The 15,747-nt window shown below is 41.1% G+C and overlaps 2 protein-coding genes and 1 long non-coding RNA gene across 6 annotated transcripts in view; 2 read left to right on the top strand and 1 right to left on the bottom strand.

Moving 5' to 3' along the window:
* gpc6b (glypican 6b) overlaps nucleotides 1-8,006 on the top strand; it is a 95,889-nt gene extending 87,883 nt beyond the window's left edge. Inside the window, exons 8-11 of one of the 2 annotated variants that reach the window (XM_054787069.1) lie at nucleotides 2,801-2,937; nucleotides 3,410-3,585; nucleotides 5,604-5,828; nucleotides 6,631-8,006. In XM_054787069.1, the coding sequence (XP_054643044.1) occupies nucleotides 2,801-2,937; nucleotides 3,410-3,585; nucleotides 5,604-5,812 (522 nt within the window). In that variant the 3' untranslated portion in view covers nucleotides 5,813-5,828; nucleotides 6,631-8,006. Of the gene's footprint in view, nucleotides 1-2,800; nucleotides 2,938-3,409; nucleotides 3,586-5,603 lie in introns of both variants that reach the window. The other variant, XM_054787068.1, reaches the window with a different exon arrangement.
* A 1,581-nt stretch (nucleotides 8,007-9,587) lies between these two features.
* On the bottom strand, nucleotides 9,588-14,813 carry dct (dopachrome tautomerase). 2 transcript variants are annotated; one of them, XM_054787071.1, is made up of 8 exons: nucleotides 14,317-14,813; nucleotides 13,944-14,243; nucleotides 13,521-13,621; nucleotides 13,165-13,331; nucleotides 12,892-13,071; nucleotides 12,686-12,821; nucleotides 12,420-12,621; nucleotides 9,588-10,239 (listed from the first exon to the last, which is right to left on the bottom strand). In XM_054787071.1, exons 1-8 carry the CDS (start codon nucleotides 14,597-14,599, stop codon nucleotides 10,067-10,069), a joined length of 1,542 nt encoding a protein of 513 aa, XP_054643046.1. In that variant the 5' UTR covers nucleotides 14,600-14,813; the 3' UTR covers nucleotides 9,588-10,066. The 2 variants fall into 2 exon arrangements, with proteins under 2 accessions (XP_054643046.1, XP_054643045.1); XM_054787070.1 differs by having other exon boundaries at nucleotides 9,588-10,242; nucleotides 14,317-14,811.
* Nucleotides 10,879-15,747, top strand: part of LOC129187578 (uncharacterized) — a 29,593-nt gene continuing 24,724 nt past the window's right edge. The window contains exons 1-3 of one of the 2 annotated variants that reach the window (XR_008572437.1): nucleotides 10,879-10,939; nucleotides 11,177-11,246; nucleotides 13,163-13,295. This is a non-coding gene — a long non-coding RNA (uncharacterized LOC129187578). Of the gene's footprint in view, nucleotides 10,940-11,176; nucleotides 11,247-13,162; nucleotides 14,623-15,747 lie in introns of both variants that reach the window. The other variant, XR_008572438.1, reaches the window with a different exon arrangement.

Here is a 15,747-nt window from a genome sequence, read left to right as displayed (position 1 = left end):
ATGGATGGATGGATGGAAAAAGAAAAGGATTAATGAAGTAGTAAATATGGCTAGAATATTACCATACATTACAATAACAATCATAACAGTAATAAGAAAAAATAATAATACAATTATTACTAAATAAAAATGTTCTATGTTCTACAAAACAGCCTGTAATAGTTTAAAACCAGCAGTAAAAATAATAATTATACTATTCCTAATGTTTTATTTTGTAAATTATTTTTACTTCCTCTACATACAATTATCAGTAATTATTTTTTAATTGCAATCTTTTTACATATTTTTTGCAGTCTCGATAAAAAGATCTACACTCAGCAAAAAAATACCTCAGAGATCCGGCATATCTAGTTGCTGATCAGACAGCAAGGCTACTGCACAAGTGTGCCTCATGCGGGCCACAATAAAAGGCCATTCCAAAATGTGCAGTTTTATCACACAGCAGAATGCCACAGATGTTGCAAGTGTTGAGGGAGGTGTTGAGTGCAGGAATATCCACCAGAGGTGTCGCCCGTGAGTTAAATGTTCATTTTTCTACCATAAGCTGTCTCCAAAGGCATTTCAGAGAATTTGGCAGTAAAGCCAACTGCCCTTACAACAGCAGAGCACATGTAACCACACCAGGTTAGGACCTCCACATCCAGCATTTTTACCTCCAAGATTGTCGGAGACCAGCCAGTACAGTAAAACTTCACATTTTGGACTGGCCTTTTATTGTGGCCAGGCTAAGGCACACCTGTGCAATAATTATGCTGTCTAATCAGCATCTTGATTTGCCACAGCTGTGCGGTGGATGGATCATCTTGGCAAAGTACTTAGACAGATTTGTGAACATTATTTGAGAGAAATAGGCCTTTTGTGTACGTAGAAAGAGTTTTAGCTCTTTGAAAGATGGGAGCAAAAACCAAAGTGTTTGTATTTTTGTTGAGTGCATAGCATAGTAGTTATGGTATGGTTTATGGTCACACACGGTCACATGGTTTACTGTATGTGTACATTTGTATGAGGAAGTAACAGACAAAAGCAGAATAATGTCTACACTTTCAGTCTTTAGAGAGAGATTTGTGTGTGCGTGTGTCCGTGACATAGCGCATGGTGAACATGCGCATGGGGGCGGGGGGGTTATTGGGGCATTGTTTTTAACACTGTAAGGCACTTGTGTTGTATTTTATATGTATCAAAAGCACTTTTTCAGTAAATAAAGTTTGATAGAGTGTTTATGCTTCTGCACAAAAAGCCTCAATCATCCAAGTGAAGCAACAATAAGCAAACAACATTCTGAGTGGAGGAGGAGTGTCATCACGTTAAAAGAAGCAAACTTATTTCTGCACATTTGCATCAGTGAAATGTCGCATTTCACTCTGGGTTCCATCCACGTCTGCTTCTTGGGGCCGAGCAGATGTCGACTTACATTAAGCTAATCTTTAAGGTTTTTTTTCAGTCAAACATCGTGCATCATCTGTAGCACCGAGCACAGCCGCGACCCTCTGGGCAGCATCAGAGCTGCTGAGGTGCCTTGGCATCAGTGTGACAGGATTAACACATCAAAAGCGGCGTCGAGGCCCACAGCGGCGTCGCGCACTTAGCACAGCCACCTTTCATGTTCTGCTCAGGTTCGCTGCAATTTCACATGAGCACAACTTGCAAGATAATGGGGTGCAGGGGGGCACTATCTGGCACTCCCCTCTGCCCTGCTGAAATATGCCAAATTTGATGTGCTTGATGAAAGTTGGAGAAAAGTGACAGCATATAATAAAGTGACATCTGTAAGTAAATTGCATTGCTGCTTGGTCCCACACAGGGACTTACCAGGACCAATGAAAGGCCCCAGACAGCCTACAACTGGCCCATGGCTTTCTCATTATTGTTGACTTTGTGTCAAATAGTATAATCTATTTCTATAGAAAATGTAGAATCCCATGGCCATTGGTCTCAATGGAAGTAGCAAGTAATTGATTACCCTACTGACCCGAATATAAGAAAACTATAAATATATTATAGTTGTATATTAGTAGTATATTAGTATACTATTATCTTTTTCAAGACCCATTTTTAAAAGATAAAACAAAGTGAAAGACAAAAAGAGAAAAAATACTCTCATTCATGTTTGTAAGCTGCTGGACAGGTTTTTGATGACTGTGCTTCAGTCACCCTTGCAATTAACATCATGGCTCCTCGCCTGTTGTTTGCTAACTTGCTAACAACCTTTGAGACAATTTGCCTCTGTGTCCCGTTAAAATATCGTGCTCACCTTCAATCAATCAATTCACCCAACAATCTGAAGAAGACGAGTCATCTTATATTCCGGGTCTAGAGATTCATATGTGCAAAACAACAGGTGCCGCCAGATGACTTAGATGACCGGAGAGTCAGAGCTTTTGTTCCTGTCACTCACACATATCAGTGACCTGGAAGGATGCAGTCACATTGGGATAAAGTGGCTTTTTTTTTTTTAAACTGTGAAAAAAAGTGCGTTTTGGTGTGGACCACCACTATACTATGTTGTTGTTATTTATTGCACCAATTGACGGGAAACGACCGCTGCCTTTTTGGCTCTTCATCACTGCTACTTCGTATACACACTTAAAAGCGGAAGGAAATGCGATAAACACAAAAATGTGGACCAGAAGGCCATTTTGTTCAGGAATGTTTTTGTATTTTAGGTGAAGCCATTCAGGTGCCAAGACAAATTTAACCAAAACTAGTCTTATTGTAGAATATCATTCATTAATCATTCTATGAGCTAGGAATGACGATTAATGACTCTATAGCATTATCTTTCTTCTCTCTCTATGCTCAGGTTGTTGACATAAAAGGTAAACTGAAGGAATCCAAGAGATTCTGGTCCAGTCTGCCTGAGGAGATGTGTGTGGAGACCCGACTGACTGCTGGGAATACCACTGACGGCCACTGCTGGAATGGACACACCAAGGGGAGGTAAAGGGGTGTACTGTAGGTGATTGGCTTCCAATCAGACATTGCTGGCAGGTAAAGAACATTTCACGATTGGCAATTACGAGGACTGGCTTCAAAACATTCCAGACAAGTAATAATAAAACATGGCTGACGCGTGTGATGAACTTGCTTTGTCTGTGAAGAGACAATTTGAGGATATATACTGAGATACTGTACGTGCTAAAGTGGATCCTCGGTTTTTAATCATTAATCCGCTCGAAAACCGAAATGTACTAAAAACAAATACATTTTTCCATATAAATCCAATGAATTGGTTCCAGACACCCAAAAATAGTAACACAAAACACATTTTATAGAGAATAATTCTAGTTTTCCATGCCGAAAACAAGGGGAAATACATATGAATGATTTATTCAATTGATGAATGACAGCACAAATTATTTGTATGTTACAGTACCGAGTGTACTGAGAGATTTGGTTTCATTTTTTTTAGGTATTTCCCTGAAGTGGTAACAGATGGACTGACCAACCAGGTGAACAACCCAGAGGTCAACGTCGACATCACCCGTCCAGACACGTTCATCCGTCAGCAGATCATGGCTCTTAGGGTGATGACCAACAAGCTGAAGAACGCCTACAACGGGAATGATATCTATTTTCAGGACGCAAGTGAGTTATTAGTCTGCATTTGTTGAGTTAGAATTTGTGGAAAACACGAATACAGTCATGTGAATAAATTAGGCATGTGTAGGGTTGGGTATCGTTTAAATCCAAATTTTTAAGACGAGCAAAATTGCAAGAATTTACATTTTGCACTGTTGGATCTCAAGGAGGTTTTAAGTAGAGCTTCAAAATACAAAAAGAAAAAGTGGGAGTGAACAATTTATTGCAAACAACCCTTAAACTGAAATAGGCTGTTCATCAGCTGATCAAAAGTGCATGACCATAGCTGAAAAAACCTCTTCAACCCCCCTAAAATATAAGTAACATTTTCAAAAAAGGGTTCACTGCACCATTCTTGTTCATCACCTGAAAAAATGGTTTGGGCATGCTTGATGCCAGTGTTTCCAGGAGGAATGTTGCTCCAGGTGCTGAAGATGGCTTCACGGAGAGCATCCACTGTCTGGAACTGATGTCCATTTTTGTAAACTTCCCTTGCCATCCATGCCCAAATGTTCTCAATTGAATTTAAATCAGGGGAACATGCAAGATGGTCCAAAAGAGTGACATTCTTCCTCTGGAAGAAGTCCTTTGTTAGGCGGGCATTGTGAACTGCAGCATTTTCCTGTTGAAAAAGCCAGTCATTACCACACAGATGAGGGCCTTCAGTCATGAGGGATGCCCCCTGCGACATCGGCCTATGTGGAGACATAGGCATCTGCCGTTTGACGCCCCTGCACAACTTGAAGCTCGATTGTTCCACTGAAGGAAAAAGAAACCCAGATCATGATGGCGCCCCCTTCACTGTGCCGTGTGGAAAACATCTCAGGTGGGATCTCCTTGTCATGCCAGTAACATTGGAAGCCATCAGAACTGTCTAGGTTACATATTTTCTCATCAGAGAATAAAACTTTCATCCACCTTTCAATGTCCCATGTTTGAGGCCTTTGAAGACATTTTTTCTTCTTAAAACTCTTGATGGTTACTGGAAAGCACTCTGCACCAGTAACAACCTTCATTTCGGCCGAGGATTGTCCCTTGTCTTGACGGACATCTGGCTCCTCTGGCTCGGGCCAGTGAAATTTGTTTGGGTCGACCACTTTTTTTATTTAGGATCTGAGGATCTTTTAAGAAATGTAAAAATGACTGCAAGAGGTCTTGCTTATGCAGCTCAACAATCCGACCATGTTCAAAGAGAGAAGGCTTTTTGCCTTTGCCATCAAGACACTGTGAATACCTGACAGAAAATAATATTAAATCCACATTTCCACATTTATGTGAAGATTTTGGCTTTCAAAGGCTGCGGTCTTTAACTTTTGATCAACTGATGAGCTACGTAATGAATTCACCAATATGGAATAAAATCCTCCACAAAGTGTCATAATTATTGCACATTTCCAGATCACAGGAAATGTGGGAAAAAAAGCAATATTTTACTCTACTTTAAGTGCATACAGTCCGCACAATTTGGACAAAAATTGACACTTGATACACAATTGTGGCGATGCCTAAGCTAACTCTTCTACTCCTGAGGGCAAAAGGACAAAAAATTGGCAAACGGGTGCTTCCACTGTATTTCCTGTGCTATTATTTTGTGGCCAATATGCCACATGATGGCGCTGTAATAATTCTGTTATAATTCACATTGCATTTCGCTCTGCAAAACACACCCATTGTAACGTAGGGTATTTCGCCGAATCGTCACTCTTTGGTCTGACAAGCACTTGTGTAGAATTTGAGTAAGAAAGGTCGAAAAACATGGTCTCCATTAAGCAAAGCATCTTTGCAGGGGCATGACCGGGACATAGCAACGAGTCATTGAGCAGTTGTCTAATGATTATAAAACTTTGAGTATATCTGTATTACATGTAAGCTATCATGTCTTCCAAAGCCTTTTGTACACAACCCATGAGAAGCTAAAAACATTAGGGTACACTATAAATGTTGTCTAAATTCTGGTCTTTGTATTTTTCTGCATGTTAGGCTCGTGAAAAAAATTGGAACTTGTTTTGTTTTTACTACTCCAGGTGATGAGGGCAGCGGTTCAGGCAGCGGAAGTGGCTGCACAGAGGCCTGCCCCCCCACAGATGTGGATGTGGCCGCTTCCGAAGCCCCTCTTGTGGAAGCAGACCGGAGCGGGCCTGTCGGTGGCGCGTCGTTGGCCTGTGCGTCCCCTCTAGGCCTCTTAACTGCGCTGGCCCTCTCAGCCTTGGCACTCCACATGCGCTGGAGATAATGCTGGGGGGAAACAGGTTGGGACTTACCAGTCTTTGATATTCCCACTTTCCCAAAGAATGCACACTCCCATCCATAGACTCATGGCATCATTCCTCTGACCAACGCTGATGCTGATCCCACAAACTCTGCTGCAGAGATTAAAACTATTTTATATAAAAAAAAAAACTCTTTGCACATACGGCAGGCAGTAATGTCTGTCTCCATGTGGACAAATATAGCACGCACTTTCATTATTTTCTATATTTGTGTTAGGGAAAAAATAACCGCGTGTGTGTCAAAGCATTTCAAATGTGTGTATTGACAACTAAAGGTTGCACCAAATGTTATTTAAGTATAACATTTGAAACGCAATGGATGGAAATGAAACAAGTCACAGAAAAAGTGAGTATACCCCTCACATTTCAGCAACCATTTGTGTTACAGTACTGTATATCTTAAGGGCCCCTACTATACAAATGTAACTTGCCTACATTTTAGAGTAGTCTGTGTACAACCTGCATTTTCAAAAATGACTCCGACCGGTCCAGGGTGTACCCCGCCTCTCGCTCAAAGTCTGCTGGGGTAGGCTCTAGCATACCCGCGACCTTAGTGAAGATAAGCGGCATCGAAGATGGGTGGATGGATGGATGAAAATGACTCAACACATATGCATTATTGTATAAATAGCTGACAACAAATGAGTAGCAAGATAATCAGCGTCATGATCTACGGCTGCATAAGTGCTGCTGGCAGTGGAGCGCAGCGGTTCATTAAGAGAAACATGAATTCCAACATGTACTGTGACATTATGAATCAGAACATGTTCCCCTCCCTCAGGAAGCTGAGCTGCACAGCAGTTTTCCAGCATGATGAGGAGCCCAAACACACCTCCAAGATGACGTGTCTTGCTGAGGAACCTGATGGTGATGGTATCTTCGACTAAGGATTTTCGTAGTTTAATCTGATTTGTTAGATTTTGGCCAATAGTTGGCTAATATTGCCCACACATCTCATTTGCACCTTTTTCGACCTCAGAGAATTGGGCTAAAACACTCTGATAAACAAAAAAACATGGTAGGTGTGCAACAACAGCACCTTAATTTATTTAGTGACACAGAAACCGAAACTCTGTGTTGTCGGCCCACATCAGAAAAGTGCACATAGAATAGGAACAGCATGGCTTGAGAAACAACAACTTCCCAAAACGCTCAGTTAGCAGCCTAATTTCTTGCCTTAAAATTCACTGTTGGCATATAAAATGAAGTTGGTGTAACAGCCTTACCTGTTTGAAATGACATTCAATGATAGTCAATGATGATCCAATGATGTCGGTTATGTTGGATACGTTAGAAGCTGCTGACGCAAGTTGCACCTCACTTTCTGGAGTCGTATTTAACCTTTTGAAAATACTTCCACACTTTGGATTGTTTTTTAGTAGCCATTACGAGCCAATGAGTCCGTCGACGTCAACGGTCTTCCAAGTGCTCACAGCTGGCACTCGCCTCAGCTCCACTGAAGCGGGTGATTTTAATTTGAATGCGTGGTAAGTGTAGGTCAATTCAGTTCAATTCTTTATAAGTAAAAATTAGGCAGTTTAGTGTGAAAATAGGCTATTTATAACACAAACAGACATTTTTTGTAAAAATGTATACTCAGCACCAGCCATGTAGTCCATGATGAGCCTTGATGCCGATACTGAACGTCAAATCAGACTCCTCCGAATTTAATTGTCAATTATTCTAAGACACCCCTAGTACTTACTGAATGATGAATATTGACACTTTGGACGAAATTTGGACGTGTTCACTGTGAGGTGTACTCACTTGTGTTGCCAGCTTTTTAGACAATAATGGTTGCGTGTTGCCTTATTTTCAGATGACAGTAAATCAAACTGTGATGCTTGCTTGCATTCTGCAATGCTGAAGTGGGCCAAAATAACTGGGATTTGAAATACAATACAAAACAATTCACATTGTTTTTGTTGGGGCACGACTTATAATGATTGTATGAAACTGTTACTGAATAATCACAATGAAGTGCACTACTTGCTTTCAAGCGCTTTTGATTCAGTCTCAACTAATTTCCTGTCTTGTCAAGTCCAACACAAAACTCCTCTATGGCACAACTCATTCAGGCAAGCTGCCCAGTACAACAGTGGCATGGAAAAATATTTTCTCCAAATAATGTTCTCCAAACTTAGTCAAATCTTTTGTAATTTGCCCCCCCCCCCCCCCCCCCCCCCCACACACACACACACACACACACACTTTGCCTCTGTTTACCCCACACTATGCCACTAGCTCTTTTTACACTGCCCTTAAAATCTAGCTTTCTGTATGAAAGGCAAGGGATTGGGTTACAGAGACAACCTGGCAACGTTCCTGCTTCATGGTTGGTATCAGTGCCGTAACAGAGGCGGAACGGTGCGTGTATGAAAGGGAACCCTCGCAATTCTGTGACCAACATGTGAATTGTAACACCTGATGCTCCCTTCACTGTTTTCACTGCCTGGCAAGTATTTCTACGTCACACCAGACGTATGTCCCAGTGTCTTTCTGCAGCTAACGATGTGATTGTGAGATACCGCGTATGAACGTATGAATGTGCACACAGAGTTTTGGAAATGCAATTGTACCTCAGTTTTCGTTATTGGTTTTTCGTTATTAATTCCAAACGTACGAAAGTTAGGTCATTTTTGCTATAATAATAAAAATCCAATGTATCTGTTACGTTTGACAGAGAATAATTATAGTTTTACTTAAAACAATGCAAAATAATTATAAATGACGAATGGGTGGAACTTACTGTTGATGCAGACTTCCTGTGCATCTTGGGGAAATTAAATTCAATAGTGTTTCTCACCTTTATCAAACCGCTGGCACTCAGAACTTTCTTTGGCCCCATGGCAGGTTATTTAGCAGGCGCGTGCAATAAAAAACGCACGGACAGTGAGTCAGCAACATGTTTGTTTGTGTACCCCAACAATACAGTACAGGACAAACGGACTTGTTTGTTAAACGCAATATTGTACGAAAACCGAGACAGTGTACAAAAACTGAGGCAAAATTTTGGTGAAAATTTTGATGAAAACCAAATCATACCAACTGTATGTATGACTGTATCTCACTTTGCTGTGTTCTGAATAAAAGGCACAGGTGGATGAACGTCAGCTCTTCTGTTATGGCGCGAATGCAGTGTGACAGAGGCTAGTGTACCCTAATGTTTGAGTTTTGCAACGGTCTCATGAATATTGATTGTAAGTCTTTTCGAAACAAGCGCAAAAGTGATGTTTTGTTTTAAATACTGCATCAATAGCATTCCCAGGAAGGTCCCCAAAAAGGCATTCCCTGAAATGTTTGAAAAGCACAAAAAGTACTTTGTACATCTCAGTGTGCCATTTCTGTGGAAGTAGTGGCACAATAATGCAGAATGTGAGGGGATTATTAAGAGAGGAAGCGTCAAAATGCAAAGAAAAGGGTCTTGTCTGTGAAGCCTGAATGCTCGTGTGTGCAGCACAGGCGGGCTGGAAGCCGACCACAGTCACCTGTGAAATGAGAATCCGTGGAGAGTGGAGAGCGGACAGGCCTGAATGCATCTTGTCAGCAGAGCGTACCGGTGCTGCCTGCTGAGGATGGGTGGTGTGTTTGTGGACAAAACCAGCCTGTGTGCACATTCTCTGAGAGCTGGCAGGCCCGCTTTTCCAAGACATTAGCTTGTCTTCATTTCAAACACATTATACAGTGCAAATATATATTAAAATGTTTCTTTACAATGATCTCACAGAGAATGCTTTTTATGTTTTGTATTATTCCAGCCTTTAATGGTTAATATTTTTGCAATAAAATGTTGGAAAAAGAAAAATGAACTGGAAAAACACAGCAAGGAAATGCTTCATCAACTCTTTTTTTTTTTTAAATCAGTGCATTGTTGTTGTTGTATGACGTTACATTCAAATGAAGAACCGGATAAGCAAATATGCCTTACTAGTCAATGCAATTAAAGGTGATTGCATCCAGTGCTTTTTGTACTGTTGTCAAGAATAAATATTTGTTAAAAACATGCATTTTGTGGTTTTTTTACACCATTGTTTCCAAACAAGTTTACATAAATTCAGTCAGACTTTTACTTGCTGAGAGGCTCGATCATTATTATCACGATTCTCATTTTGTCATCTACAAGATTAATGTTTTCCTCTTGTTTCAGTCAGGCCTTGATAACACATGCTCCATTTCGCTCACGTTACACCGAGCTGCCCCACAACGGCGATAGAAATCTAGGCTTCCTCCGTGTACTTCCTAGTCGTGAAGTCAGCTTTTATCAGTGGTTCAAAGCCAGTGTTTCTACGCTGGCGAAGGTAGAGCATGAAGATAAGGAGAAGCACCAGGAGGCCAATGAAGACACCCCCGAGGGTGGATCCCAGCACAAACACAGCGGATCCACCTTCATCTGCTATAAAAAAATAAAAGGAAGCGAGAGACAAGCATTAGTAGCATCATTGTGTTGAACTCAAGATAACACTTGTACACTTTCACTGGAAGGAAACTGTATATACTTTTGATGGAACCTTAACAACATCACTGGTACAACATTGGGTACAACTGAATGATCTAATGAGATCTAATATTTAAACTGTATTATATAGTAATTATGTTTTTCTTTATTGTGGAGGGATTTAAAATAAATGCCAAAAACACGTTAAATCTTAAAGAAATACTATTTCTATTTTTTTATGAACACCTTTACTGGGTTGTTTTTAAAAGGTGTGGTGAAAACTACAACAATAAAGATGTTAAATAAACACCTATCGAAACGGGGCTGTATTACAATTGTAAAGAAGAAAAAAAACAGCTACTTTGGATCTTGGTAGAGTTTAGGTCTACCTAATTAAGTGTCCATTTTGTATGCATTTTTTATGTGGCGACATTTTTAATTATTTAAGAGTTGTTTTGATTAAATGAACACAATGTAAATGTTTACAAATATTTAAACTTTATTAAAATAAAATCTAGTTAAATAATACCAGTCAGGGACCGTTTTAGGGAAAGTTTATTTAAAGGGTCTTCTATTTCCGGTTCAAATGGGTGATTCAACCGTAGAAGAAGAAGAAGAAGAACGAGCGGTCATAGAAAAGAAATACATACAGCAGGTAGCTGGATTCGTTTAATTGAAATAGTTATTAATGTTTACTCCATGTGTACCGCTTACTTTGTATTTATATTTTGTAAACTACTTCCAGATGAACACGCGCTTAACTGTGTGGTTTTTAAAGCTGTTTAATTATCTCTTCCCTATAGGGCACATTAAGTTAGCTAAGTCGTCGCTCAAATGGGGACGTTTGTGGACATTTCCCAACACCGTTGGTTGTTGTTTTCTTTTATTACAGTGCTACGTGATATAATTGTTTGTGACTGCTGTGGGATCCTGGGAAAAAACAAAGGGAATTTCAATAAACGGTAGGAATTATTAACCTTTCCTTATATGGTGTAATAGCAACGTGTCCTCACTAGTTTGAACATTATGGCGCCAGGTAGTCTTAACTCCAGTGTGACCAAAGGTCCGGTTTTACTAGGACACGTCCTCTTTCCATGTCTTCATTTAGCTGGGGGCGTTTTAGAACGTGATGAAAATGTCCTGGTTTCCATAGTTTTTCTATTGGGCAGGTAAATTGATCTGCATTAAGTCACTGCTGCATCCCTGAGAGGCCATACAGCTGATATTTCATATTTTTTTGTTATTTATTTGTCCAGTAAGACTTGAAAAGAGAGGCTGATTTTTCCAATAGAGAAGAGACATTATTTTGACCATTCATTAATTCCAGATGTTTTAAAGTTATTTTTGCAACATTGAAACTTAGAGAGGGCCGCACGGTGGTCTAGTGGTTAGCATGTTGGCCACACAGTCACAGTCAGGAGATCGGGAAGACCTGTGTGCAGTTTGCATGTTCTCCCCGTGTGTGCGTGGGTTTTCTCCGGGTGCTTGGGTTTCCTCCCACATTCCAAAACCAGGCATGTTAAGTTAATTGGCGACTCTAAATTGTCCATAGGTATGAATGTGAGTGTGAATGGTTGTTTGTCTATATGTGCCCTGCCATTGGCTGGCGACCAGTCCGGGGTGTACCCCGCCTGTCGCCCAAAGTCAGCTGGGATAGGCTCCAGCACATCCCCGTGACCCCAATGAGGATAAGCGGCATAGAAAATTAATGGATGGATGGACCGAGTTAGACTTCGCAATTAACTGGTTATTGACTAATAGCCAACATGAATGTATCACTTTTAATTTTCAAGTCATTTAATTTAGAAACAGGCCAACATTTTAGGGAAAAAATGTAACTGTGGAGGAGCAATTACAATATGGTCGGGCGTTTGTGTCTGCTTAGTCAGCTCAATTCCTCCCCAAATGTAACTGTAGAGGAGCGATCACATTACAGTTGGCTACCCTTTGCGTGTGCATGTGCACGTGCATACATGTGTACACGTGTTTGTGTTGAAAACCATGGTCCCCCTCACCTAAAACCCAAGCGGTGTGAGCCTCATCAATTGGGTGACATGAATACTAGCCAGTTTTTGTAAAATGCACATCACATTGGTGCTAAAGTCTTTTAACTCCTACATTGCCTACGAGCTCACCTTCAAAATCAATGGCGTAGGAATATCCCAGCTGCTCCGATGTGATGTAGATCTCTTCGTTTGTGATGGGAGGGAAGAAGGGAACCATGTTGTAGTCACGGTTATGACCGATGGGGGCCATTTCATCGGGAAAGGTGGCATTGGATGGAACAAACCTCCTCATCCATTCATCAAAAATGGCATCGGTGAAAGCATGGAGAACCTGAAAGGCATCATGGTGAATTCAATGTAACTGAAGTTTGACTTTTATGAAATGTAACTCTTACCAGGAAGATGGGGTCATTGGCTGCAGAGTGAGGCAAAGAGCTGGTTCCGTTGAGCAAAGCATGTACTAGGTTGTGAAGGTTGTTGACTGTTTCATCAAGTTCTCCATTTGGTTTATCATAGCCTTCAAGGGCATTTCTGTAGGTTGAAAAATTGAACATTAACAGTGGACATGGATGGCAGAACCCGTCTGATTCTAAAGATCTACCTAAAACTGAAGGAAGAGTTGGTGAAGTACGGAGGGCTGTCAAAATCCCTGATACCAAGGCAGCTTCGAACATCAGTCATGGTGGGCATGGTCATGTTGCCCCCTCTCATGATACCTCTCTGGATCAAACCCTCGTTGGTGCCATTGCAAAGAGTCACCAGGCGATTGTAGTCATCCAGACTGAATTGAAGAGCACAATATTTTTGTGATTTGTGACAGTCAATGCACCATGTATAATCCCCCCTCAATGTTGTTGTTTTTTGTTTTGCAGACCTGTTACACACCACCCCCCAGTTGGAAAATCTGGACTGGTTACTGATGAGGGAGGGGTTATCAGGGTTTCGGCCTCCCAGAAGAGCATCTGTGCACACGTCACAATCACTCTGCCCTGTGGCAAAGTTCCAGTAAGGGACTGCAAAGTTCTCATTGCCAGTGAGCCTCTGAGAAAAACACATTGTATGGATGTTAGCATGTTTGTTAAAATGTTATACAGATAATGGTACAGATAATTGTTCTATCATGGTAAATCAGTTGAGGTAAACTTCCATTATACATATTAGAGTCTGAACCTCAGATTGAATGAAGAATTGTGTAGTTTTCTTTTTACAACAACAAAAAAACGTACACACCTGCATGTCTCGCTCAAAGCTCAGAAGGTGGTATCTATGCCAGGTGATGAATGCTGGTCCTTTGTGTGAGAAATCGATGGCTTTGAAGGGGCGGCCAGGACCTATGGGGAAATATTTCTTAAAATTGCCTCTCTGGAATTGAGAAAATGAATTCTTTTTGTTAAAATAGGTAGAGCTGAAATGAAGTTGTGGCTTTTAATAAGTACTCGCAGATTATTACCAAAATGTGTATTTCATCAGAACTGTGTCACGCATCAATACTATTTTATCTTAAGATAGTTTAGCCGTTCTAACAAGGTGACAGCCAATGTGGAAAGATGACATTGTTTTATATTTTTATCCTTATACATAAATAAATTAGATTAAAAAAAAAAACAACTATCATTCCATATTACTCGAATGTTTGGAAATGCGACCATTTACCAAGCAGAGTATCTCGGACCGAGTAGTAATGTTGCCAAACGAAGAAGTCGTAGATGGAGATGTTGGCAAACTGTGGCTCCGTTCCGTTTGGCCCTAGGACTCCCAGCCAGTGCTGGGTGGCGATCATGTAGTCTGGGTGTATGGTTGTCTTTGCCAGTTGCAGAGCATCCAGAAACTCCTGGAGCTCGGCAGAGGTCAACGAGTGGATGTTCTTTCGTACAACAGGAGCTTTCCTCTGGTCGCAGTTTGGTCCGGTCCAGCCAAATTTGCATTGACCACAGTCAAAGCCTGCAAAGTTGCCTAAAACACACAAGAAGAAGGTTAACTGAGGATTTAGGTCCAATTTTGCGTTGTCAGTAGTATAATCACTCACCACTGCATCTGCAAGTCTGGTTGAAAAATTTGGTTGGCCATCTTTCCCGGTCATCAACGTTTCTTAGTCTGTATGGTCCTCCCCAGGGTTTAGTGTCCACCCGAACAGCAGTGCAGTTTCCTCTCCCTGTCAGGGTGCCACATATGTTGGCAGGATTGGAGCCTAGAGCAGGGCAGCACTGCTTGGACAGGATCCCCACCACTGTGCAGCAGACCCGAGGGAATTGAGCCCCAGCAGGCTGGAGGAACAAGCAAAGGAGGCCAAGAAGGAGCAAGCTCGTCATTTTCCACCTGCTTCTTTATTCCGGTCAGTGGCAAAAAATCAGATTCAAATTAGTTCCCGTTGCACAAATGTGGAATATCCACCCAGCTGCGGCCCCTTGTGTGTGTATCTTCAAATTAGATGCAGAGATAATTTGTGGAAATGGCACTTAAAGTCGAATCATCTTGTGTTCCAGTTGGTTTCATGCACATTAAGGACGGCACTACTTTGTGTTCTGGCTTTAGTAGAGCTGGGTGGGATTAAGCCTCCTGGTCTTGTGACGATCACCTGACAGCCGAGCTGTGAGCTGGACTGAGACGTGAACCAATTCCAAGGAACATGTTCGCCTGAAGGAGCCATTAGACATAAGACCATAATTCACTTTATCCAGACTGCAGTCATTTAGTTCTCTGAAAAAAACAAAAATCAGATTATGGTTTTAGCTGGCAAAACATAACTAATGTGGGCTAACATTAGTGCACAAAAGAATTTGATAATTATATAAGCGACTGTTGTGCTTTCTTAGGGAAAAAAAAACAACAAACCTATCTTGAGGGAAGATGAGACTCTAGTGTGAATGTTTCACATTGTTTATCAGAAGCAGAAGGTAACTGCTGGGATTCATGTGATCCAAAAAGACACCAGGGCTGGACTCACACCACATGCTTCAAGTGACACGATTAAGATTTTTTTTCCTCCGAAGTGGCATAACGTGGCAACATAGACCATTAAATAGGAAAAGTGATTGCTGATGGTGATAAGGGGAGTAATGCAGAGGTGTCCTTTATTTCAACATATGGGGGGCAAGAGTCAGTTGGAGGAACACTAAAAGCAATGTAATGTTTCATTCATTGTTGTTTCCTACATGGTGGCACTGCCTGATAACCTGCATTCTGGCCATGCGCGCATGAGTGTTGTTTTTCAGGTGTTAAGAATTCACAGTGGTATTTGGAAAATACATACAATAGTAAATAGAGGTTTGGATTCTAGTCATGTGAGTCAGACTCCAGTCACAATTTTGATGACTTAGGACTTGACTTGGACTTTGACATCAATGACCCGGGTTTGACTCGGACTGTAGGATGATGACTTGATCTTGAAAATACTTGAAATTTTCGGTGAGTGTGTTGAGCAAAAGAGTCACCCTTTCAAAGTATGCAACTAACATGA

The sequence above is a fragment of the Dunckerocampus dactyliophorus genome, chromosome 9 (assembly GCF_027744805.1).
Source record: "Dunckerocampus dactyliophorus isolate RoL2022-P2 chromosome 9, RoL_Ddac_1.1, whole genome shotgun sequence".
Lineage (NCBI taxonomy): Eukaryota > Metazoa > Chordata > Actinopteri > Syngnathiformes > Syngnathidae > Dunckerocampus > Dunckerocampus dactyliophorus.
The sequence above is the reverse complement of the archived record's forward strand: the minus strand, read 5'-3'. Positions and strand labels throughout refer to the sequence as shown.